The 25,746-nt window shown below is 46.6% G+C and overlaps 1 protein-coding gene across 3 annotated transcripts in view; it reads left to right on the top strand.

Moving 5' to 3' along the window:
- The window catches only part of LOC138293021 (dimethylaniline monooxygenase [N-oxide-forming] 2-like), a 291,867-nt gene that overhangs the window by 190,461 nt on the left and 75,660 nt on the right, over window positions 1–25,746 (top strand). For all 3 annotated transcript variants that reach the window (XM_069231994.1, XM_069231993.1, XM_069231995.1), the window contains exon 6: window positions 22,344–22,540. In XM_069231994.1, coding sequence (XP_069088095.1) covers window positions 22,344–22,540 — 197 coding nt within the window. The remainder of the gene's footprint in view (window positions 1–22,343; window positions 22,541–25,746) is intronic.

Raw genomic sequence — 25,746 nt, 5'->3', positions numbered from 1 at the left:
AGTTTGCGGTAACAGTTCCCACTGATCCTTGAACGATATACAGTTCAATGCGCAAAACCTTGCGACTTGATCTGCATAGCCGTTTTCCATTGACACAAAGTCTTGTGACTTAACACGAACATTGCATTTCACCACGGCAATTTCAAAAGGTAACTGAATCGCATGTAACAAATCCTTAATCTGTTCGCCATTTTTAACTGGAGAACCAGAAGAGGTCATGAAACCTCTCTGTGACCACAATTGGCCAAAATCGTGTACAATTCCAAATCCGTATCTGCTGTCTGTATAGATAGTGACTTTCAGATTTTCAGCTGCGTGGCATGCCTTAGTAAGGGAAATTAATTCTGCCACTTGTGCGGAATACACTCTCGAGCCAGGAAGCTTCAATAATTCCAGCTATTGTACATACTGCATAACCGGCTCTCGGTATTCCGACTGAGTCTCTTAAACAGGATCCATTAACAAACATAATGCAGTCATTTTCCTTTAGCTGTGTATCTTGAATGTCAGGTCGGGGCTTGGTACATAGTTCTGTTACCTCAAGACAATCATGCTCTGCTTCCTCTTCATTATTAATCTCAGTACTTTCAACAGGAAGTAGAGTTGCCGGGATCAATACAGTACATCTCTTTTTTAAGGAGACATTTGGTGACCCCAAAATAATTGTCTCATATCGGGTAAGTCGGGCATTTGTCATGTGCTGGGTTTTAGTTTGAGTCAACAGAATTTCAACTGAATGTGGAACCATTACTGTTAAGGGATGTCCCATCACTATGCCTTTCCACTGTGTGAGGCTTTGACCAACTGCTGCAACTGCGCGCAAACAACCCGGTAAGGCTGCTGCGACTGGGTCCAAGGTAGCTGAAAAATATGCTACGGGGTGATTTGCACCTCCATGGACCTGTGTCAAGACAGACAAAGAACAAGCATCACGTTCATGACAAAACAGTAGAAAAGGCTTCGTGTAATCAGGCATACCTAAAGCTGGTGCCCTGCACATGCACTGCCTCAATTCCATGAATGACTCAAGCTCTTCCTTGGACAGAGTTATGGTATACGGGTCATCCTTAGTTTCCTTGCCTGTCAGCTTTATTAATGGTTTAGAGATAATTGAAAAGTTGGGTATCCACTGGCGACAGTAGCCCACCATTCCCAAAAACATCCTAACATCTCTCTTTGTTGTCGGGGGGTTCATCTGCAAAATAGCTGTCACCCTTTCCTTTGATATTCTCCTGGACCCTCTCTCAATCAAGTGTCCTAAGTATTTCACCTCTTTTTGACAGTACTGCAATTTCTTTGGAGACACTTTATGTCCGTTCTTTCCCAGATGATTCAGTAAGGCAATTGTGTCATATCTACAGTCATCTTTTGTTATGGACGCAATTAGTAAGTCATCAATGTACTGAAAGGCAGTACTAGTGACTCCAAGTCCTTCTTCAATATTTGATTGAAGATGGACGGTTATTCAGAAAACCTTTGAGGAATTCTGCACCAACTGTACACCTTGTCCAGGAATTTGAAACTGAATAAAAACTGTCTGTCCTCATGAAGAGGCACCGAAAAGAAAGCTTGTGACAAGTCTACAACGGTGAACCACTCTGCATCACACGGGACCTGGAACATAATCACTGTTGGGTTTGGCACTATAGGGAAACATTTTACCACAATCTCGTTCATTTTCCTCAAGTCCTGCACAATTCGAACCTTCCCACAAGGCTTTTTCTGACCCATTATTGGTGAATTACATGGACTGCTCAATACCTCCTTCAGAACTCCTTGCTTTACAAAGTCTGCAATTATCTGTGACACCTGAATAAGGACATCTGGTGCCATGTGGTACTGCGGCACCTGGGGAAACACTGCATTTGGCTTCACTTGTACTTTAACCGGTTCTACTCCTTTTATCAGTCCCACTTCTTTTCCCGTCAGATCCCACACTTTCTCTGTCACTGTTCCCTGCAACTCAGCTGGCAAGTCAGTTACTGTAAGCATCGGGAATAAAGTTATTAGAGGGTAATCTTAATTTGCGGTTTATGTCTCTAATTCTGAGAACTGACCATCATATCCTTCATCGTCACTGTTTGTCTGCACCTCAATCCCATTGTTGGAACAGGTAATCGAGCATTTCGTTTTGCACAGTAAGGGGGTCATTCTTACTTTGGCGGGCGGCGGAGGCCGCCCGCCAAAGTAACCCCGTCAGAACACCGCACCGCGGTCGAAAGACCGCTGCGGTGATTCTGAGATTTGCCCTGGGCTGGCGGGCGGCCGCCAAAAGGCCGCCCGCCAGCCCAGGGCAAATCAACCTTCCCACGAGGACGCCGGCTCAGAATTGAGCCGGCGTAGTGGGAAGGTGCGACGGGTGCAGTGGCACCCGTCGCGTATTTCAGTGTCTGCATAGCAGACACTGAAATACTTTGCGGGGCCCTCTTACGGGGGCCCCTGCAGTGCCCATGCCATTGGCATGGGCACTGCAGGGGCCCCCAGGGGCCCCGCGGCACCCCCTACCGCCATCCTGTTCATGGCGGGTTTCCCGCCATGAACAGGATGGCGGTAGGGGGTGTCTGAATCCCCATGGCGGCGGAGCGCGCTCCGCCGCCATGGAGGATTGAGAAGGGCAGCGGTAAACCGGCGGGTGACCGCCGGTTTACCCTTTCTGACCGCGGCTGAACCGCCGCGGTCAGAATGCCCTTCGGAGCACCGCCAGCCTGTCGGCGGTGCTCCCGTGGCCGGTGACCCTGGCGGTCACCGGCCGCCAGGGTCAGAATCAGGCCCTAAGTCTCTTCCCAGTACACGGGACTCGAATCGCAGACTACAAACTTATGCAGTCCCTGAAAGTTGCCAATCTCAACTTGCACCGGATCTGTGATCGGGTTTGTCAAGTACTGGTTTGCTACTCCTACCACTCTTATGGTACGCCCTGAAAGTGGCAGTTTCGGAACCTCGCACTTCTGACTGTAGAGCGTGTAGCTCCGGTGTCAACCAAGAATGAAACCTTGTGACCCATAACCTTTCCCTCTACATAGGGTCCCCTTTAATCTACTTCTAGGGACTCTGCAAGCCTGCACTCTTCACTGTCTGAACTGTCATCCGACCATTCATCATTCATTCCATCTTCACCACGCAATGGGAATTGCTGTACTGTATTATTTTGGCTCACTACTTGACCTGTGACCTGCTGAGGAAGCATCATCTGTTGCTGTCCCATTGGAGCTACTGGTAATTGCATTTGCTGTCTAGGTACCATGAGAACCTGCTGTTGTACCTGCTGCATTTGTGCTGGTTGAACACGCAGCATTTGCATTTGCTGCATGGGCTGTAGCCCCGGCATCTGGACCATGTTATTTTGGAAGTTCTGATTTTGACCTCTCATTTTTGGACCTCTCACATTTTGAAATATACCGACATCAGTGCTTTGTTGAACAACACCATCATGCACTGCATTCGGGCATTCCCGCCTCCAATGCCCCACGCCTCCCCACGTGTGACATGGTGACATCTTTTTCATCCCTTGTACGTCATTTTGAACCACAACAATATTCAAGTCTGGACCGCGATTCACAAAACCTCGACCTCGGCCTCTCGGTTGTGCCTGAAACACACCATTCCCTTGCGGTTGCTGCTGTACCATCTGCTGAATTCCATTCGCTTGCATACCAGCCTGCGCTGCCCTTATGTGCATCACCATCACTTTCTCCTTCAATTTTCTCTGCTTCAGCTCAATCTCGTCACTACAGTATTTCGCATACTGCAACACCTCATCAATCGGCTTCGCTTGCCAACAGATCAAATGATTCTTAATCATCTGGCTAACCTCTGGTCTCAGCCCTTCGACGAACCTAAACACAAGATGGTTCACGTCTTTCGGCTCAATAGTCTCAGTGCCACTGTAATGTTTGAACGCTTTTAACAACCTCTCATAGTAAGCATGGATAGACTATTTAACTTCCTGTGAGGTCCAGTGGATTTTCTGCCAATCTGTCACTTTTGGCGAAACCTGTTGCTTCAAAAACTCAATCACTTTATGATAGTACTTCATCACCTCCTCAGAAGGTGCTCCGGTCGCCTTAGCCCTTGCCGGCTCCTGTGTCGGTCAGTCTACACCTCTCTTGCACTCAAGCCATAAGTCGGGCGGAACAATGATCTCAAACAAGGTATTCAAGTCTTCCCAGAGACACTTTGCGAGCTTTACAAACCTATCTGTCTGCTGATACAATTCTATTGGTTTCTCCTTCAACCTGGGATAGTCATTTGTGAATGACAGAATGTCTCCCCTAGTCCACGGTACATGGACTAGAACTCCTCCAGCTGTTTCTCTCATTGGTAGTATCTTTACCGTTCCGGTATCTGGTGAAGCTTTAGTCGGACTTCATCCCGGACTGTCGCCTTTCTCCTTATCTCTTTTCTTTGCCCATCTGCCTTCCCACTTTTCTAAGGTTCCCCAGATCTGAGCACTTTGCAGTATTTCTTTAAGATGCGCCCTTATTCCAGCCGACCTCATGTGATCAAAATCTTTAGAGTTGAAGTCTAGTCTGTAACTTCTTTTGAAATGCTTTGTATTCTCAATGTCAATGTTATATGTGTCTGCCAGGTTCGCCAACCTCTGATGCACCTTGCCCACTTCTTTAGTAATCTTGGGACACAGATACCTTAACTCCGCTTCTGTGAACAATTCTAATCTGTTTACCCCTATTGTCCCTACCACTAGTTCAGTAGCTTCCACACCCAGCCTCACAAAGTTCAGGTACTCCTCTTTTTCTGACCTTTCTGACTTCTCTGCAGTTGCTGCAGTCTTTTGTGAAGCATAAGTCTTTTCTAACCACTCATTTAACTGTTTCACTGAAAAACCTTGCAGTGAAATATTCCAAGCATGCATCATTGGCGACTGTGAAACATTCGTACTTATTGTCTGTGGGGTTAGCACACCTAGCCCTGCCTGTCTCATTGCCTCCAACGGGGCTTCAACTGGACTAAGGTTTAACAAAGACCTTGGTCTTTCAACTGATTGCTCTCCCGGGGCCATTAACTGGGGAGTTCCTATGGACCCTCCTCTTATTGCATTGGTCATTACTCCCTGATCACACATGCCAGGCTTGCCTTGCGCATACAATGGCACCGGTGGACCGACAGTAATTGGTAACGATATGGCAGCAGGTGTCTGGCCTGGTCCAAAACACTGCGGAGCAGCAACTCGCAGAGTTTGATTTTCTGAAGCCGGGGCAGGTACAAATGGAGGGCCTGCTGCTGGATTATACCCTGGTATCAGCTGTTGCTGCGGTTGGGGCAGCAATTGTGGAGTTGGGTCAAGCTGCACTAACCTTGATTTTGTATATATCGGGTCAGGCGGCACTATCAGATTTGTAGTAGTCTCTAGTACTGGGACGTCTGGATAGATTCTCTGTATCTGCGGTGGAGGTTGCAACTGTATCTGCATGTCTGGCGCAGTGGGTACACTGACACCATTCTGTATCAAACCGGTATCACTAGTCTGTGCTGTATCAGTAACTCCCTTCTCCTGCGTCTGGCTCCCAGGACCCACACTAGTGCTTGGGACATTGTTGTCTACTGCATAAGGTGGCGGGCGATCATGCAATAACTGATTAAGAAACTCTTCATCGTCTGAGTCATCTTCCTCTATCCAAGACCTCTTAGTCTCTTTAGGCTTATTAGAGTCCTTGTCTGTCTTACAGGAGGCTTTCTTCCCCTGCGTCTCGTCTCCCTGTGCTATTGCTGGAAACAATTTGAGTCCGTCAACTATTCCCCGTCTCCTCATTTTGCTCTCTTTGTCCCATCTAGCCTCAGCTAAAGTCTTTTCTGCCCTTTTCATTCTCCTCTCGAATTTCTGTTGTCTCTGTTTAATAGCCATTAAATACCAGACTGCTAATGCCTCGTTCTGAGATGGCCTCGGAGGTGGCTTTTGTACACTTAACATACACCTCAAATTCTCTAAAATTCTCGTATTGAACGTTCCGTGCTCCAGAAACGCCAAACATCCCTCCTTCTCTGTCAATTTGCGCCATTGTTTCATCCATAGGCAAGGTGCGACACCCTTTTCCTCCATGACTATATAAGCTGGAGTACCCTCAGGCGGTGTAGGCTCCCCTTCATTTGCCATAATGTATGCGTCTCCTTTCAGAGCGCTCTTAAAAGCTTTGATAAAGTTCATCTTTGCGTCTTTTCTTTTATTTGTATTTAATCAGAAAGTGAGTTTAATTCCCAGTACGCTCTTCACCCACCTTTCTCAACCTATTGCCTCTCACGGACGGCAGCCAATCCGTGCGCGACCCCTCTCGGCAACTGACCTATCTCAGCGCGGCACCACTGACGTCACACTCACACACTGCAACTGACAAAGTCTTGTGGCTCGTCCGCCCCTCACTAGATTCACACCAAACTAATGCAAAATTACTGCGAGCACCTTTAACAACAACAACTCAAATTTGCCGGTTTACTACAGGAAGGATAACACATTCACTTCAGAACTTTACAGAGATTTCACTTGAAGCCTCGGCCGCTACTCTCTCCTTCTCAGTTCCCGCACCCGCAAGCAGAATTCGACCCGCAAATCCTACTCTTGACTTGTCAATGGTTTGTCCTAGTGCACTATAGAACTTGCCAAATCTCCATCGAAGGTTTCATTCACACAATTTACTCAAACTTGACTTGTCAACCACGCCCGATTGACCTACTAAACCGCACAAATTACAACATAAACCCAAGTGTCTCCTACACGTGTCAATATACTCCGGAGTCTTAGACTGCAACGGGTCCGTACATTAACAACCAACCACGTGGATAATTTTTTGAGCACAAAGCGCCACACTCATATGAAGTACGCCGACTTCCCTACCCTCATACTGCGGAGTACACCCACTCCTACTAAATCAACATTGCCTGGCCTAAATACACACAAATTTCACAAGTCACCTGCAAAATGCATAAGCTGAGCAAGCGCAAATCCTACACCACACATGCTAAAACGCCGAGAACATCCCCAACTCACTTAGGCAGGCTCCGAGATCCCAGGAAAGTCATGGTGAATTTAGCAACACATCATACCTTCAATTTGCATTATCTCAGAAAAAACATTTAAACCGTAATTCTCCGTCCTAGGGCCCCAAAGGGCTAAACCATCGCTCTGCTACCAGAACTGATAACGTGTCCCTTTATGATAATTTATTACACATCAGGACTCGTTTTAGGCCAATTAATCTTTTGACCCAGTTGAGAGACACCAAAGGACGAGATAGCTAATCAATATGTCAATCAATACGTCAATAACGTCATCAATATTTATCACAACAATACATTTCACTTTAGTCAAAGTCATTAATCGATTTCAAAACACTACCATGACCTTGCAGTCATGAATAACCACACCAGTTTAATAGAATTTTATGAGTTTTATTCCCTATTAGTTACAATTCTAAAAGCAGATGGGTTAATCTCAAAACCAAGAAACATAATAGCATAGTCACAATATGGCAACTTTGATAAGATTTCATGAAGGCGAGAATTACAAACATCAAAACATAACACGGCGTAAACATAGATCAATTTAGCAGAGTGTCAATAACGCGTCAGTTCAACAAAGCATAGATTGAGTTGTTTGTCTATTTGCGTCAATTTGGTGAACACCTGTCCTAACCGCTAATTAGCATTGGCATGTTGGGCTTCATGCAAAACAATTTAGAACACCAATTTGGAAAACATCTAGCTATGGTCTCTGTCAAAAGTAAGCAGTTGGTACCTAGAAAGGAAAAGCAAACAGACAAATCACAATATCATTGTCATAGTTACCCTCCAAGGTTTAGGTCAGCACTCAGGTTCAGTCTTCGTCTTCAGGACATCAGTCTAATCGCCATCAGTCAGAATTCAGCTCCAGGGCAAAAGGGGCATGTTAGAAATGGGGTTTTTGGTTGGCAGTCAGGTTGCCCTCTGTCCAAGCAAGAACCCTCACTCTAGTCAGGGTAAGTCACACACAATCAAAAATCAGCCTGTGCCCACCCTCTGGTAGCTTGGCACGAGCAGTCAGGCTTAACTTAGAAGGCAATGTGTAAAGCATTTGTGCAATAAATCATACAATACCATAATATAACACCACAAAAATACACCACACAGTGTTTAGAAAAATATATAATATTTATCTGGGTATTTGCAGGTCAAAACGATTAAAGATACAATATGAATTTGTAAAGATATCACTGGAAAGTGATATAAGAATATCTTAAGTCTTTAAAAAGCAAACAAAGTCTCTTTCAGCACAAAGTACCTGGTTTGGCTTGGAAAATGTCCTCAGAGGGCCACAGAAGAAGAGAGGCGTGGAAAAAAAAGGGTGTGTGCGTCGATTTCTCCCCAGCACACACAGACTTGCGTCGTTATTTTTCACGTGGGGAGTCGGGCGTCGTTTTCTGGCGCGCGGACAGTCTCTTTCTGTGGATCGCAGGGATTACCAGATGTCCAGGGTCTGTGCGTGGATTTTCCTGCTTGTTTTCCGGCTGTGCGTCTGTCTGCGGGGCTGCGCGTCGAAATTACGATCTCACAGCAGGCGTCGCGTCCATTTCTCCTCTAGAGGTCGGGCGGCGTTGTCCTTGCGAGGCCGTGCGTCAAAGTTTTGATCTCATGGCAGGCGTTGCGTCGATTTCTCCTTGGAAGTCGGGCGGCGTTGTCCTTGCGAGGCCGTGCGTCAAAGTTTTGATCTCACGCAGGCGTCGCATCGATTTCTCCTTGGAAGTCGGGCAGCGTTGTCCTTGCGAGGCCGTGCGTCAAAGTTTCGATCGTCCCGAAGGTGTTGCGTCGATCAGCGTCGGTGTGCGGCGTTTTTCTTGCCGCGGAACAAGCTGTGCGTCAAAAATTTCGGCGCACGGAGCGTCCAAGTGAAAAAGAGAAGTCTTTTTGGTCCTGAGACTTCAAGGAACAGGAGGCAAGCTCTATCCAAGCCCTTGGAGAGCACTTTCACAGTCAGACAAGAGTTCAGCAAGGCAGCAGGCCAACAGCAAGGCAGCAGTCCTTTGTAGAAAAGCAGACAGGTGAGTCCTTTGAGCAGCCAGGCAGTTCTTCTTGGCAGGATGTGGTTTCTGGTTCAGGTTTCTTCTCCAGCAGGTGTCTGATGAGGTAGGGCAGAGGCCCTGTTTTATACTAAGTTGTGCCTTTGAAGTGGGGGTGACTTCAAAGAGTGTCTAAGAAATGCACCAAGCCCCCTTTCAGTTCAATCCTGTCTGCCAGAGTCCCAGTAGGGGGTGTGGCAGTCCTTTGTGTGAGGGCAGGCCCTCCACCCTCCCGGCCCAGGAAGACCCATTCAAAATGCAGATGTATGCAAGTGAGGCTAAGTACCCTGTGTTTGGGGTGTGTCTGAGTGAATGCACAAGGAGCTGTCAACTAAACCTAGCCCGACGTGGATTGAAGGGCACAACAAGATTTTAGTGCAAAGAAATGCTCACTTTCTAAAAGTGGCATTTCTAGAATAGTAATATTAAATCCGACTTCACCAGTCAGCAGGACTTTATATTACCATTCGGGCCATACTAAATATGACCTTCCTGCTCCTTTCAGATCAGCAGCTGCCACTTCAACAGTGTATGAGGGCAGCCCCAATGTTAGCCTATGAAGGGAGCAGGCCTCACAGTAGTGTAAAAACAAATTTAGGAGTTTTACACTACCAGGACATATAACTACACAGGTACATGTCCTGCCTTTTACCTACACAGCACCCTGCTCTAGGGGTTACCTAGGGCACACATTAGGGATGACTTATATGTAGAAAAAGGGGAGTTCTAGGCTTGGCAAGTACTTTTAAATGCCTAGTCGAAGTGGCAGTGAAACTGCACACACAGGCCTTGCAATGGCAGGCCTGAGACAGGGTTAAGGGGCTACTGAAGTGGGTGGCACAACCAGTGCTGCAGGCCCACTAGCAGCATTTAATCTACAGGCCCTAGGCACATAAAGTGCACTCTACTAGGGACTTATAAGTAAATTAAATAGCCAATCATGGATAAACCAATCAATAGTACCATTTACACAGAGAGCATATGCACTTTAGCACTGGTTAGCAGTGGTAAAGTGCCCAGAGGTCAAAAGCCAACAACAACAGGTCAGAAAAAATAGGAGGAAGGAGGCAAAATGTTTGGGGATGACCCTGTCAAAAAGCCAGGTCCAACATGACCCCCTACCAGCCTAAAGCCAGGGGAGAACAATCACTATCCTGATGTACTTCCCTGTTTGAGGCGACAGAACAAGGACCCAGGCCCACAACAGCAGGGGCATGCTCCAGTTCTTCGCCTTCCTGACTCCAATTGGATCCCTCTGTCCATACTCTCAGGGCCCACTAAGCCAACCCATGGGGAACCTTTCTCCTTACCTGCGGATCCCATCTGTGCAGCACCTAACCTTACTTTGCTCCCAGATGTATCCCAGGAGCAGGATAGTACCACCATGACCAACACAGTGGTGTTGCCCACTCTATCCCCGGGGTGTGATACTTGTCCCCTCCCCAGGGATAACTCTGTCCACCCGGACAGCAAGCCACAGTGGTTACTGACAGCTGCCAGGGATGAGAGCCAGGCCCCAGGCCTCTCAAAGCTCTCCCACCACTGTGGCTGTGGAGAGTGGGGGGCGGTAGCCCCAGGTGCTGGGCACCCTTTAACCACTCTCCCTTCCACCAGGTCAGGAATGACAGCCTGAACCTGGTCCTCCCCTCTGGGGCTCTGTACCCTCCCTCCTGGAGCGGTACCCCCAGAGTCCAACATGGTCAGGGTGCTTATAGAAGTCGCCCTGTACCATTCCTCCACCAGTGCAGGGCTGTTAACCTGCAACTGGCCCTCCAACCTGGGGTCTATACCTTTAGGTTGGACTAGGGCCCGGGGTGAGGCTTTCCTCCCCCTGCCCTCCCTTCTGGGGTCCAGCACCCTCCAACTAGGAGTGGCCTCCTCAGAAGACAACATTGTAGGGGCACTGTTATCAGTAGCCCCTCCCTCCAGGTCCGGGGAGACACCCTGAACCTGGTCTTCCAGCCCAGGGTCTGTACCCTCAGACTGGATCACTGCCTGGCAAACCAGGACTTTCTGGGAGGCACACCTACCCCCCACCAGGTCAGAGTTTAACCTCTGCACCTGACCATTCAACTCAGAGTCACCACCCTGAAGTTGAACAATTGCCTGGCACGCCAGGACTTCCTGGAGGGCACACTGACACTCCACCAGGTCAGAGTTTAACGTCTGAACTTGGCCATCCAACTCAGAGTCACCACCCTGAAGTTGAACAATTGCCTGGCATGCCAGGACTTCCTGGAGGGCACACTGACCCTCCACCAGGTCAGAGTTTAACCTCTGAACTTGGCCATCCAACTCAGAGTCACCACCCTGAATTTGAACAATTGCCTGGCACGCCAGGACTTCCTGGAGGGCACACTGACCCTCCACCAGGTCAGAGTTTAACCTCTGAACCTGGTTCTCCAACCTAGGGTCACCGCCCTGAGGTTGGGCAACTGCCTGGCACACCAGGACTTTCTGGGAGGCACACCTACCTCCCACCAGGTCAGAGGTTAACCTCTGAACCTGGTTCTCCAACCCAGGGTCACCACCCTGAGGTTGAACAATTGCCAGGCACGCCAGGACTTTCTGGGGGGCACACCTACCCCCCACCAGGTCAGAGTTTAACCTCTGAACCCGGTTATCCAACCCAGAGTCAGCACCCTGAGGTTGGACAACTGCCTGGCAGGCCAGGACTTCCAGGGAGGCACACCTACCTCCCACCAGGTCAGAGTTTAACCTCTGAGCCTGGTTCTCCAACCCAGGGTCACCACCCTGAGGTTGGGCAATTGCCTTGCACACCAGGACTTTCTGGGAGGCACACCTACCTCCCACCAGGTCAGAGTTTAACCTCTGAACCTGGCCATCCAACCCAGAGTCACCACCCTGAGGTTGAACCATTGCCTGGCAGGCCAGGACTTCCAGGGAGGCACACCTACCTCCCACCAGGTCAGAGTTTAACCTCTCAACCCGGTTATCCAACCCAGAGTCACCACCCTGAGGTTGAATCTTTGCCTGGCATGCCAGGACTTCTTGGGGGGCACTCTCACCCCCCACAAGGGACACACCGTCCCCAAGGGCCACACAAGAGTCTGATTGGCGCAGGTCTCCTGACCTCTGCCCATCCGGCAGAATCTGGGTCTCCCCCAAACCAGAAACAGTTTCACCTGGGTCATTCCTGGGAGGCTCTGCTCTCAGAGCTGACCCCTGACTCTCCAGGTCCTCCACTGGGGTCTGCAACCCCCTCTCAACCCTATGTCTGGACTTCTGCACCCCCTCACTAGGAGTGGTAATACCAGGCACCAGAACTGTTGGGATGCTGGCTACAGTCACCCCCCCAAGTTCTTCTGACACTGCGGGGCTTCCCTCAAAAGGTGGCCCTACGGTACAGGCTAGGCTTCCCTCCTGGTGTTCCCTCATGGAACCCTCTAGGACCTGGGACCTACCTGGGACACTACAATCCTCTCCCACCTCACTTGGTTGGGAACCACCTAGACCACTTCCTTCAGGAGCACCCCCAAATGCCTCTTCAGACTCTCTGGTACTCACCCAGAAGTCTGCCTCCATTGTAAGCTCCCTGGGGTCAGAGAACTCACACTCCACCTGGTGTTGGCGTAGCTCTGGAAAATAAGGACCAGACATATGCTCTCCAGCAATTACATCACTCTGCCCTTCACATGTATTAACCACAGTACCCTTCACCCAACCATCCAGTGACTCAACCTTGAAAAAGCACTCTACATCACCCTTCTGAGACTGGTGAGACAGTATCTGACTGTCCCTGACACTCAACCCATACTCTTCTGGGATGTCTCTACACTCTATATCCAGGACGTCCACCAGGGGGGAACCCTTTTCTCTGTCACTCTCTGCTAGAGCCAGTAAAGTGTCCCTCCCCCCAGTAGATATATGACTCCCTGTGCCAGTTCCCCAATCCTTCTCAGGGACCCTGTGCATAACGGGAACTACCTCATAACCTTGAACCACCTGGGGTGTGTCAACTCCCTTCTTCAAGTTGGGCACCACATCTCTGGGCTTGTGCCCTTCTTCAGCAGTACTGGATGCAAGATTTTTGCTGCCACCATCTGAACTGGATTCAGCCTGTTCCGGCCTCCAGTTTCAGCTCTTCACAGATCAGCTCTTGAGCTGCAGTCCTTTCTTCTTCTAGGGCTAAGAGTCTTGCTGCCTCAGCCCTTTCAAGCTGCTCATCTAGCTCTTCCATACACCGTTCTAGAGCTAGGAGCCATTCATCTCCCACTGGTTCTCTTTCCTCATCTGAGGGGTACTTAGTCATTTGGGTTTTTTCTGCCTCTCTCTCTGCCCATCTTTCTTCCCCCCAGACTATGTAGGCATGTAGCATTTCCATCTTAGTAGATTTCCTTGATACAGGAAGGCCCCATTTTCTGCAAAGCCTCCTTAGGTCAGCCTTAGTGAGGTGGTCAGTAGGCACAAAGAGTGAGCAGGTAAGCAATCTCATTGCTGATAAAGTCTTACTGGCAAAAACCAAAATCCAAAGTCCAAAATATCAATAGTATATCCAGGAGGACATCAGAGAACCAAAAGCAAAAAAGATGAAAAATCAAGTTGACCTTCCACTGTGGGTAGGTAGTGAAATACTTAGCTACTGTATGTCACTGCACAAACACAAGTCCTATCCTCACCGCTGATCACCAATGTTAGAAATGGGGTTTTTGGTTGGCAGTCAGGTTGCCCTCTGTCCAAGCAAGAACCCTCACTCTAGTCAGGGTAAGTCACACACAATCCAAAATCAGCCTGTGCCCACCCTCTGGTAGCTTGGCACGAGCAGTCAGGCTTAACTTAGAAGGCAATGTGTAAAGCATTTGTGCAATAAATCATACAATACCATAATATAACACCACAAAAATACACCACACAGTGTTTAGAAAAATATATAATATTTATCTGGGTATTTGCAGGTCAAAACTATTAAAGATGCAATATGAATTTGTAAAGATATCACTGGAAAGTGATATAAGAATGTCTTAAGTCTTTAAAAAGCAAACAAAGTCTCTTTCAGCACAAAGTACCTGGTTTGGCGTGGAAAATCTCCTCAGAGGGCCACAGAAGAAGAGAGGCGTGGAAAAAAAAGGGTGTGTGCGTCGATTTCTCCCTAGCACACACGGACTTGCGTCGTTATTTTTCACGCGGGGAGTCGGGCGTCGTTTTCCGGCGCGCGGACAGTCTCTTTCTGTGGATCGCGGGGATTACCAGATGTCCAGGGTCTGTGCGTGGATTTTCCAGCTTGTTTTCCGGCCGCGCGTCTGTCTGCGGGGCTGCGCGTCGAAATTACGATCTCACGGCAGGCGTCGGTCGATTTCTCCTCTAGAGGTCGGGCGGCGTTGTCCTTGCGAGGCCGTGCGTCAAAGTTTCGATCTCACGGCAGGCGTCGCGTCGATTTCTCCTTGGAAGTCGGGCGGCGTTGTCCTTGCGAGGGCGTGCGTCAAAGTTTCGATCGTCCCGAAGGCGTCGCATCGATCAGCGTCGGTGTGCGGCGTTTTTCTTGCCGCGGAACAAGCTGTGCGTCGAAAATTTCGGCGCACGGAGCGTCCAAGTGAAAAAGAGAAGTCTTTTTGGTCCTGAGACTTCAAGGAACAGGAGGCAAGCTCTATCCAAGCCCTTGGAGAGCACTTTCACAGTCAGACAAGAGTTCAGCAAGGCAGCAGGCCAACAGCAAGGCAGCAGTCCTTTGTAGAAAAGCAGACAGGTGAGTCCTTTGAGCAGCCAGGCAGTTCTTCTTGGCAGGATGTGGTTTCTGGTTCAGGTTTCTTCTCCAGCAGGTGTCTGATGAGGTAGGGCAGAGGCCCTGTTTTATACTAAGTTGTGCCTTTGAAGTGGGGGTGACTTCAAAGAGTGTCTAAGAAATGCACCAAGCCCCCTTTCAGTTCAATCCTGTCTGCCAGAGTCCCAGTAGGGGGTGTGGCAGTCCTTTGTGTGAGGGCAGGCCCTCCACCCTCCCAGCCCAGGAAGACCCATTCAAAATGCAGATGTATGCAAGTGAGGCTAAGTACCCTGTGTTTGGGGTGTGTCTGAGTGAATGCACAAGGAGCTGTCAACTAAACCTAGCCAGACGTGGATTGAAGGGCACAACAAGATTTTAGTGCAAAGAAATGCTCACTTTCTAAAAGTGGCATTTCTAGAATAGTAATATTAAATCCGACTTCACCAGTCAGCAGGACTTTATATTACCATTCGGGCCATACTAAATATGACCTTCCTGCTCCTTTCAGATCAGCAGCTGCCACTTCAACAGTGTATGAGGGCAGTCCCAATGTTAGCCTATGAAGGGAGCAGGCCTCACAGTAGTGTAAAAACGAATTTAGGAGTTTTACACTACCAGGACATATAACTACACAGGTACATGTCCTGCCTTTTACCTACACAGCACCCTGCTCTAGGGGTTACCTAGGGCACACATTAGGGATGACTTATATGTAGAAAAAGGGGAGTTCTAGGCTTGGCAAGTACTTTTAAATGCCAAGTCGAAGTGGCAGTGAAACTGCACACACAGGCCTTGCAATGGCAGGCCTGAGACAGGGTTAAGGGGCTACTGAAGTGGGTGGCACAACCAGTGCTGCAGGCCCACTAGCAGCATTTAATCTACAGGCCCTAGGCACATATAGTGCACTCTACTAGGGACTTATAAGTAAATTAAATAGCCAATCATGGATAAACCAATCAATAGTACCATTTACACAGAGAACATATGCACTTTAGCACTGGTTAGCAGTGGTAAAGTGCCCAGAGGTCAAAAGCCAACAACAACAGGTCAGAAAAAATAGGAGGTAGGAGGCAAAAAGTTTGGGGATGACCCTGTCAAAAAGCCAGGTCCAACAGGGCACTTTCCTCATAAGGAGGCAAAGTGTAATATGGGCAAAGCTAAGGGCAAGGATGGTTCTAAGCAAACCAATAAGTCACCAAACAGAGTGACAAAGTTTCTGGATAAAATCAATAGCATTCCCTAACCCACCTAAATGGCTCCCCGTGTCATGAGTTTTTATCCCTTTTTCATTGTACATTCTCCTAAAATTTCATTGGACATTGGTTATACCCCACTATCTTTACCCAATAAAAAGATGGATCATGTCATTAATCTTTCACCCCATATTATTTTACAAGCTCTTCATTGGTCCACATGATTGACGTCTTCAGAGGTAGCACGTCCGGTATGATTTCATCCTTTTGTAATTCTTTGCACATCTTTTGGTCAGTAGCTCCATTGTCTTCACCTGTTTGAACGACCTTGTACATTACATTAATCTACACTGTTGCATTTTGATTAACATTTTCTACAAGCAATGTGGAATTCATAGGAATGGATCTACTATGGTTACGTTCAGCTTCTAGTTTGAAGAAAACAAGTGGTCATGTCCTTTTGCGAGTCAGCACACTGCAAGATAGGAAAAATACGTTTAATATGAGAGCCAAGCAGCTAAGCTTCGGCTCATGCTAACTTAAGGCCTACAAGGATTTCAGCACAAATTCAATAACGCAATCATTAATAATTAGTATACAACTTATTCTTCATAGTAAATTATAGCATTAGTCATTTTTATTAGTCTACGTATACATTGGCGGCCACTCCCCGTGGTCACATTTCAAGTGCACGTTTAAGCAAAAACTCATTATTTCAATCTCTATGCGGCATTATCACACATTAATTCATAAACATTTCATCTTAATATAGATTATATAAGCTACGCTCTCTCAAAAGTATAGGGGCCAGTACACATCCCTGGTGCACGCCCTTCCCCAACAGGAAGCTGGAGGTGCGCTCGCCAACAGGGCTGTACTAACAGTCGCTGATAAGTCGAAATGGATTGCATGCAGAAATTGAACTAACCCAGGGCCTACCCTCAGATCACTCGGCATGTCCCACAACTTAGACCTAACCACACTGTCAAAGGCACTAAACAAGTCCATGAAGGCCAGGCAGATGGAGCCCTGCTTTGCAATGGTGTACTTGCTGATAAGCAGGTGAAGCTTGAGACATTGCTTCATCTTGCCCAGCCTCTCACGGAAGCCATATTGGGCCTCACACAGTGTGTTTGAGTCAGTGACCCAGGACAGCAAATGGTTCAAAACAACCCTTCCAGCAATTTTGACAGCAGAGTCCAACAGAGATATTGGGTGATAGCAGCTGGGGGACTGCGGGTCACCTTTTTTAAAAATAGGAACAATGGTTGCAGTATGCCATGAGTCTGGAAGGACACACTGCAAAAAGGCATCAAAACAATTACAGAGTAGTGGGGCCCACAGTTCTTGAACAGATTTATAAAAGCCTATAGTGACCCCATCCAGTCCTGGGGCCTTATTAGATGGAGACCTAGCAATGGCCTCACAGACCTGTTCCAGGGTTAATCTGATAGGAATTGGATAGACAACCACAGCCTCTTGAGAATCCTGCAGCATATCTGAGTGATAGAGGGCACGAAAATAGCTTTCCCAAACTTCTGGACTTATGGTGGTAATAACCAAGTTATCACTGGATCCCAGAGAGCTAATATCCTTAACAGCCCTCCAGAAGAATATAGAGTCATTATCTCTACAGGACAACACCAACCTCCCCCATTGGTCTATTTTGATTTCTTCACACCTTCTACCCAGAGCCCTGTGCAAGATTGAAGAAGCCTTCCTAAAGGCAGAATGAAACCAGTTTGCCCCAGGCAGTGCCGGCTTAACTGGTTTCAAAAGTAAGGTAGGAATGCCAGCTCCCAGACAGACACAGCTATTAGCCAATATACAAGGGTAAGTCAAAGAAGCTAGACAATTATGAATAGTATCAAGGTGATTGGCACACAGAGTTTTCAGTATCACCCTTCGAGTCACATTCCTTAAAACTAGGTGAACCCCCTGGGGTTTAACATAGAGGGAAGAAGAGAGATAACCACACCACCCTATGATTACCCTTAGTGATACCAAAACCTAACCACAAAGGATTGTGGTCACTCAACACAGTAACAGTAATGCCCCCACGTTTGATCCACCTCCAAATGGACCTAGAAACAAAGGTGTTATCAATAATTGACCCATAGACACCCATAGCTTTCAGTGATGGGTTGAATCAACAGCATCACAGGCATTGAGAAGGTCAAACCTATTGACGACATTCAAAAGTGCCCTGGCTTTCGAGTCCCCCGCTCAGGAGCAACCTATGCAGAGGCAGTATTCAAAATGACTGACTCATCGGCCTGGGGCAAATGGCCCAGTTTAATGTTAAAACTACCCCCAACCATGATATGAAACCCAGAGTTCAAATGGGCTAGTTCCAATTCAAGGCCTGTGCTAAAGCTTGACAGCTTAAAGATGTCATCACATGACTCAGCTTCAAAAAGGCCATTGTAAAAATGAATACAACCAGATAGATATCATTAGGCCAAATTACAAAAGCGCTTGAATAGCAGGGCTCTCACAATTAAGCAGCCCGATTTTACAGCCCAGGTTAACTTGCACATATGCCATTAAACCCCCCTTGGCCCGAACAGCCGGTGAAGGAGTTGCTGGTACCATATATGCAGCAAACCCATCAATGCTGACAACATCCATGGACCATGTTTCTTGCAGGAAAATCAAATCATAGCTGGTGGTAAGCACAATCCAGTTTTCATCATCCAGTTTGTTGTGTAAACAGACAATGTTCCAAAAGAGATCTGAGAAATATTATCATACGGCAGCGTCGATGTATCCTTAGTATGGACAGCCAGTTGATAATGGAGTGTGGAGAAACTTACTGTGTCAACACCTGGGGAGGGGTTGGGCTCGGTCAAAACCTCATTAAATAAATCCATTGGAGCCATCGTAACCCCACCCAGGTGATCGTTCCCAGCCAGTCAATCACAACCCTCAAGGGAGGTCAGGGGGCCGTACCTATTAAAAGCATCCAATTCCCAAAAGCCTCCATGCCGGTCCCCAGTGCCAAAACTCTGCACCTTGGAAACTGCCACCGATTAAACTGTGGGGCACGGACCACTGGCCCAGGTCTATAGAAAAAGCCCAAGAGAGCCAAGATGAAAGTGAGGGACTGCTTGCACAAGAGCGCCTAGTAGAAGCAAGGATTCTTCTCGCAACAAAAAGGCCTGTTGAAATTTATGATTACAGTCTCCTTCAACATTTTTCTCATCCCTTCCTATCCATTTTACCCTATGTGCCATTTTATTCCATTCCGCAACACGAGCCCCCATAGAAGAGCTTGAGTCCATTCAATGAATGACCTTGTTCTTCAATTTGTTAACATTTTCCGAAGTGCCAACCGTAAGCGGATGCACGTTGTCCAGCACAACAACATAGGGTGTAACGTCAGGGGGTACATTAAGAATAGCAGAGTTCGATAAGGGAGGCAACACTTCACATCTAGAGGTGGGCCCCTTTGAAAGAACCATGCAAGGACCACGTAACTGTACAACCCCCCCACTGGACACTCCTATCCCCGTTATGGTTGAAGAGGATGGCTTATCCACTAAAGCTTGTCTGCCCTAATAAACCTGTGCCTTAGAGGCTGGAAGGGGACAAGTTATGGTGGATGCGGTACTTCCCTTGGCATAAGGCAGCTCAGCACCCCTTACCCCCACCACAGGTTGGGTGGACATTGGGATAGGAGCAGTACGAGGGAGAATAGTCACAGGGGTAGATGTAGGAGCCCCCGAGGTTTGTGTAAACTGATTATGCTTGATGAGCTCCAGTTCAGTCATGGCCAGCCGTGCACAAATCGATTCCAATTTAACATTGAGGGCAGCAATTAGATTGTCATGAAGAGAGTCCAATAAAATGTGCATCTTGTCTTTTTCCCTGACAAGTCAGTCCTTTATCCTTGGTAATGGTTGGTATTAACCCTTGTTCGCTTCGATTTGCTGCTGCCCTCAACTCTCTCCCTTTTCCTTACCATTCCAAGGCATTTGTTCGGAACCACCAATATATCAGATTTCAGGGTATTGGTTCCTAGGGTATCGGGTTCTTACACAGCCTTGATGCCAAGGAAACATCAGAAACAGGTAAAACAGATGAAACCAGCAAGTGCTCTGCCCGCCCTCCATCCAGGGGGAGAAGAAGTGGCAGAATAGAGAGAGGTGAGCGTCGTTCAGCCAGCTCAATCTTATCAATAATGCCCACCCCATGTTGCAGAAATACATCCATAGTGGTATTAGTAGTATTAATGGGGGCTTTGGATCACCGGTACCAGCAGGTATCTTGCATTGCTCCATAATAAGTACAAGCTTGTAAAATCAAGGACAATTGTCTAGTTAAAAGTCTGAATAAAAAACTATTTAAAAAGTTATTGAGCACTTAACTCTCCCCCATCCCCCCCAGGAAGTTACTGATGACCGCTGCTTCTACTCACAGGCACAAGAACAGGGATGCTCAAATAGTACACAAGTGCGCTACCAAAATGCTTTCCAGTGCTTTATAATGCTTTCCAAGTGCTTCCAAGATTAAAATCCTCCAAATCCACTGATGGCCTTCCACAAACCAACAGACCGTGAGGCCATAGAAACAGTCACTGGCTACCAAACAAGTCCACTCCTGCTGTTGTCAGTGTTGTCACCCAAGATTGTACACCTGTGTACGTTTGAGCCTAGTGGTGATCATCTAACATTTTAAGCCATAGAGATGGAAAGGCTGTGCCCTAAGTATGTGTGTTGGTGAGAAAATTTGTGGGACGATGAGAAAACAGAGAATGCACAGAAATGTGGGAAAACTGCAAACAGCTATATTAATACTATGCAGAGGCCTCAGGCCTGGTTCATCTGAACCCTATTTGTGACAAACCTGTTTTACCAGAACTCATGGTCCAATAGATCTAATACCTGGCATCAAGGAGGTCTACACCTTCATAACATGTAACTGCCCTCAATGACTGACAGCCACTGAATGATCTGCAAGAATCATTAATGCAGTTTGCACATACAAGTATGAAAAGCCTAATGCTATCCGAGTGCTGGCAATCTAGATGTCGCCTGGAGCTGTGACAGGACTGCTGCCCTGAAGCATGCCTCAGGAATGCTGAGTCTGACCTTCTGACACACATTGCCACATCCTCTGATTAGCTTACTAGCTCAGTGACTGCAAAGCATGCAGCCATGCCTCTCTGTGGCAGTGCTCTTTCTCTTTTTTTCAGCGCAACTTTGTCACAAGGTGCTCTCATCAGTATCAATGAAGGTGTCAATACAATCCACAGTCCTACAGCAGTAGTCATGTGAAATTTCCACCTCGTGATGATTAGCATTCCCGGATTCTGTTAGATGTCCTGAAGTGTCAAATCATCACTCAGTGCTTCGTTTGCGAAGGGGGTCCACATTTAATAACAGCCTAGTCCTTACTACTTCCTGCGTCCCCCATCAGCCTAGACTAAGAGCAATTCCAGCACCAGCCTCATCTCGAATCAAATCCATATAAGATGTACGCCAGACTCACTGGTTCAGTTCTGGCGTATTTCCGACTCCCTTGGGCCCATCCGAAACTCAGCAGGCAAAAAAGGGACAGAAGGCAAAGACCGGTTGGCTTGATATGTCAGTAACTGTAAAAACAACCACAGTCATGTTAGCACCTGCAAATGATACAGGATAGAAAGGTCACTAACCCGGAATGATCACCAATGAATGGCCACGTTTAATTCTTAAAGCACACTTACACCAAAATCTCACCCTCCTAAAGAAAAAACAAACAACAACGATCTAAGCCTGACAAGGGCAGAAACAGTTTCTAGAAAATTAGATTTATGATGGGATAATAATTTCACAACAGTCTCGAGTGGACAACGGGAGAAGCCATTTGGCCAGCCTTCTGAACAGAAATGCAGCATTTTAACCAACACTTCTAAATCACGGCAAAAATGATCTCTTCAGATTTGTTTATTAGAAATGTACCCACTTCAAATGGTGATTGGTGGTTTGAGTGTTCTACAGGAGTCCAGGCTCTGCTGGCATCATTAACGAAAGGAAACGAGTGCATGTAATTACATGGGGTACAAGGTTCAGTCATACCAATTGGTTCAATTGATGTGAAGCAGGAGTAGAACTCCCAGAGTGCATTAGATTGCTAAATAAATGAAAGGCTAGGACTGGATCACCGCATCTGTGACATGTGGCCATCTGTTAATCTTTCTTTTAAGATCTGTGTAACATGATCTACTGACATCTCGACATGTAACCTGGTGACAAACACAACATTCAGAAGCACCTGGAATGCCCTGCTATATTTATTCATTTCCTGAAATTCCATCAATACATAAAGGCTGAGCACAAATGACAAACACATGTGTGCAAATTAGAAGAGAAGGCATGGCTTGATCTCTGCTTTACTTTGCAGGTCTTCATCAGCACAAAGAGAGGGGGTTGGCTACTGAGCCGTCTTGGTGATCACGGCTTGCCCTTCGACATGCTGATGACCACAAGGTTCAAGAGTTGGCTTCGGTTGTCCCTCCCGGTCCGTATAACAAACTGGATGTTTGAGAGGAAGCTCAATAAGTGGTTTGACCAAGAAATCTATGGCTTGCAGCGGGACAGGTATGTACTACAAAAATGAGTTTACCCAGATATTTTCCTTTTAAAAATATTGTGAAGCAAGGGCTGTCACCAAACAGCGTTTCCAAGAGATCAAACTGTGTGTGCTTGTAAATTATGTTGTCCAAACATATTCATAACTGTTAAAATCGAAATTGCACAACATTTGTGGCACAAATATGGAAGCCTGAACACTGGGAGATCTCAGAATGACTGCATGGCAACTCCATAAATTGCCCATTTTACAAATGGGTAGATTATAAACTCATGTATGTCACACACTGAGTTATCTACATTTTGTATTCTTTTGACATGTTTAGGGAGCCTCTTGAACTCCACACAATTCAAACATACAGACATCTATAACTCCATAAGATCTCAGGCTCCACTACCATTTTTAATAATAAATACAAGCAATAGGTCACACAAACAAAACATACCTGTGAGAGAAAGGAAATTAAGCCACGCATATGCACAGTTCAGTACCAACCAAGTAAACAATTCCCACTTGAAACCGCACTTAACTAGCCAGCCACTGAAAAGATTTTCAGTTTGGTGGAGCTCGTGACTTTTAAACAAACACTCCTACTCCACAGGTCACATGTCAAACTCTCTTTTCCGAGGGAGCTTTGTGTTTACTTTTCTTTCTCTGATTTCAAAGTGAGAGCATTTATGTGACAATCCTGCTAAGTATCCATGTAAAACGAGAGGGTATGGGAAGTTTTTTCCTAGCACACAATAAAAAAATGAACTGTGCTGATGTTTGAGAATATATCAGAATTAGTGCAAATGAAGCACTGTTTGTGATTGTGAAGTGTGGTGGAAACAAATATTTGAATATGATCAAAACACTAAATTATACATATTATCGTTTGTGTGCAGTAAAACCGTATTTTGGTGCAAATATAATGGCCATTTAAATTGAATATGTGTTGAATGTAAGGGCAGAGCACTACCACACCATGCATACTTTACACTAGGCCACTCTATTCCCTCTACGCCCTTCAACTCGAAGCTATGTGTAGGAGGCTGGCCTGGCGTGTAGTGGGTACCTAAGGTACTTACACCTTATACCAGGTTCAGTTATTCCTAGTGAAATGTAGGCAGTGTCTAGAAGCCAGGGTCTCTAGAGGTAGCTGTAGATGAGCAGCCAAGGCTTATCTAGGAGACATACAAAGCTCATGCATTACCACTATAGTCATACAGTACTCGCACACATGAAAGAAAATACTCAGTGTTATAAAAATATAGGTACTTTATTTTGGTGACACAAATGCCAAAAATATCATAGAGACTATACTCCCTTAGGAGGTAAGTAATACACAAATTATATACACCCGTATGCAGAAATAGGCATAAGAATAGTTAGAAAACTGTGCAATGAGTGAAAATCACAATAGTTAGAAATGGGCCTAGGGGGAGCACAAACCATATACTAAGAAAGTGGAATGCGAAAGTCTGTCTCCCACCTAGGCAAGTGTAATGTGTAGAGGGGAGCGGCGAGTACTAGAAAACCCCAAAGGTAAGTACTAGAATCCACCCCAGTGACCAGGAAAGCAGGAGTAAATTACAGTCACTTTCTTAGAACACACACAGAAATGAGAAGAATTATGCAAAACCCAGAAGAGACTGCAAGACACCAACAGTGGATTCCTGAACAAGAAGACCTGTGGAAGAAGGGGACCAAGTCCAAGAAGCACAGAAGAGTGCAGGACGAGCAGGCGCCCCTGCTAACCCGGATGAAGGTGCAAAAGGAGAACCACTGGTGAAGCTGAAAAGTCAGCACTGCACCCAAGAAGACAGTTGGGTTCCTGGAGTGTGCAAGTGATGTCCCACGTCGGATGGAGGACTGCAGTCAGGTTTGCGTCGTCGGGGTCCACCGATAAAGCCTTGGCACACGCAAAGCTTGCGGTTAGCAGAAAATGGCACTGCCCGGGACCAGTGTTGGAGTGTAACCTTTATAATTAGTATTAACATGAAATGCTTGCAAAATAATGTATAATGGAGCCGCATAGAGAATGTGTTAGAATAATACTAATGCACACGTTTGAAATGTGCCCACGGGGAGTGGCCACCAATGTATACGATGATTAATGAGACTGACTAATGCTGAATTAGTAATGCACTAATGTATGATTTTGTATTAGCATTATGAGTTATGTATTAAGGTTTTGCTAAATTAATAACTAGGCCTTAGTTAGCAAGGGTCTGGGCCTAGCTGCCTAGTCTCATATTAAATTGTGTTTTTCTAATGTTCAATGTGCTGTCTTCCTGGAGGACGTGAAGCTGTACTTTTCCAGAAGCTAGAGATGTGTGTGTAGCTGTAGTAAATTCTTTCTCATGGGACCCAACTTGCTCAAGGAGACATTCTTGCTGAATGCAACAGTGTAATTCGCAACAGGTGCAAGGTTGCTTTGACTTGGAGAAGACAATGGAACTACTGACTAGAGCAACAAGTGTAACTTTTCTTACCTGACATTCTACCCGATGAAGGCGTCAATCACAGGAGCCAATAAACTACGTGAGAACTGTATTAGGTGAAAATTCTAGTAAGGTGTGTGATGGATCATTGGACAAAGATAACGATGCACCAAATATTGCCCAATGGAAAATTAGAGACTTGTTCGACAAGTTTGATATAACGGCGTGACACAAGGAGAAATCAGCCATTATCTCGCCATTACCAAGCCATTCTTAGCCATTCTTCCTCGCCACTTTGATGCCATTACTTGTCACTATTCTTGTTATTCTGAGAGACTTCGTCTTTAGCTGTTTGATACCTTAAGCCATCCTCACCTTCTTACTTGCCTGATACTTACTTCTCCTCCATATGAGGGAAGAGTTCCTTCTTGCTATGCCCTGCTGAGAATTAGCTGTTCTATCCTGGCTGATGGCGAACTGACTGATGTCCTGAGGATGAAGACTAACGCTGTATGCTGACCCATTTGGAGGGGAACTCTATGATGATATATTGAAATTGTCTGTTTGCCTTTTCTTTCTAGGTACCAACTGCTCTCTTGATAGAGGCCATAGTTAGATGTTTTCTAAATTCTTGTTGCTAAATTGTTTTGCATGAAGCCCAACATGCTGATGCTAATTCGAGGTTAGTCGAGGATTTCACTAAAATTGGATGCAAATAAACAAATGACTGAATTATTGCTTTGTTGAATAACGTGCTAATAATACTCTGCTAAAGTTGATTCATGTTA

This window comes from Pleurodeles waltl, chromosome 4_2 (assembly GCF_031143425.1).
Source record: "Pleurodeles waltl isolate 20211129_DDA chromosome 4_2, aPleWal1.hap1.20221129, whole genome shotgun sequence".
In the NCBI taxonomy this organism is placed as follows: Eukaryota; Metazoa; Chordata; class Amphibia; order Caudata; family Salamandridae; genus Pleurodeles; species Pleurodeles waltl.
Note: the sequence above shows the minus strand (reverse complement) of the source record. Positions and strands in the feature narration are given on the sequence as shown.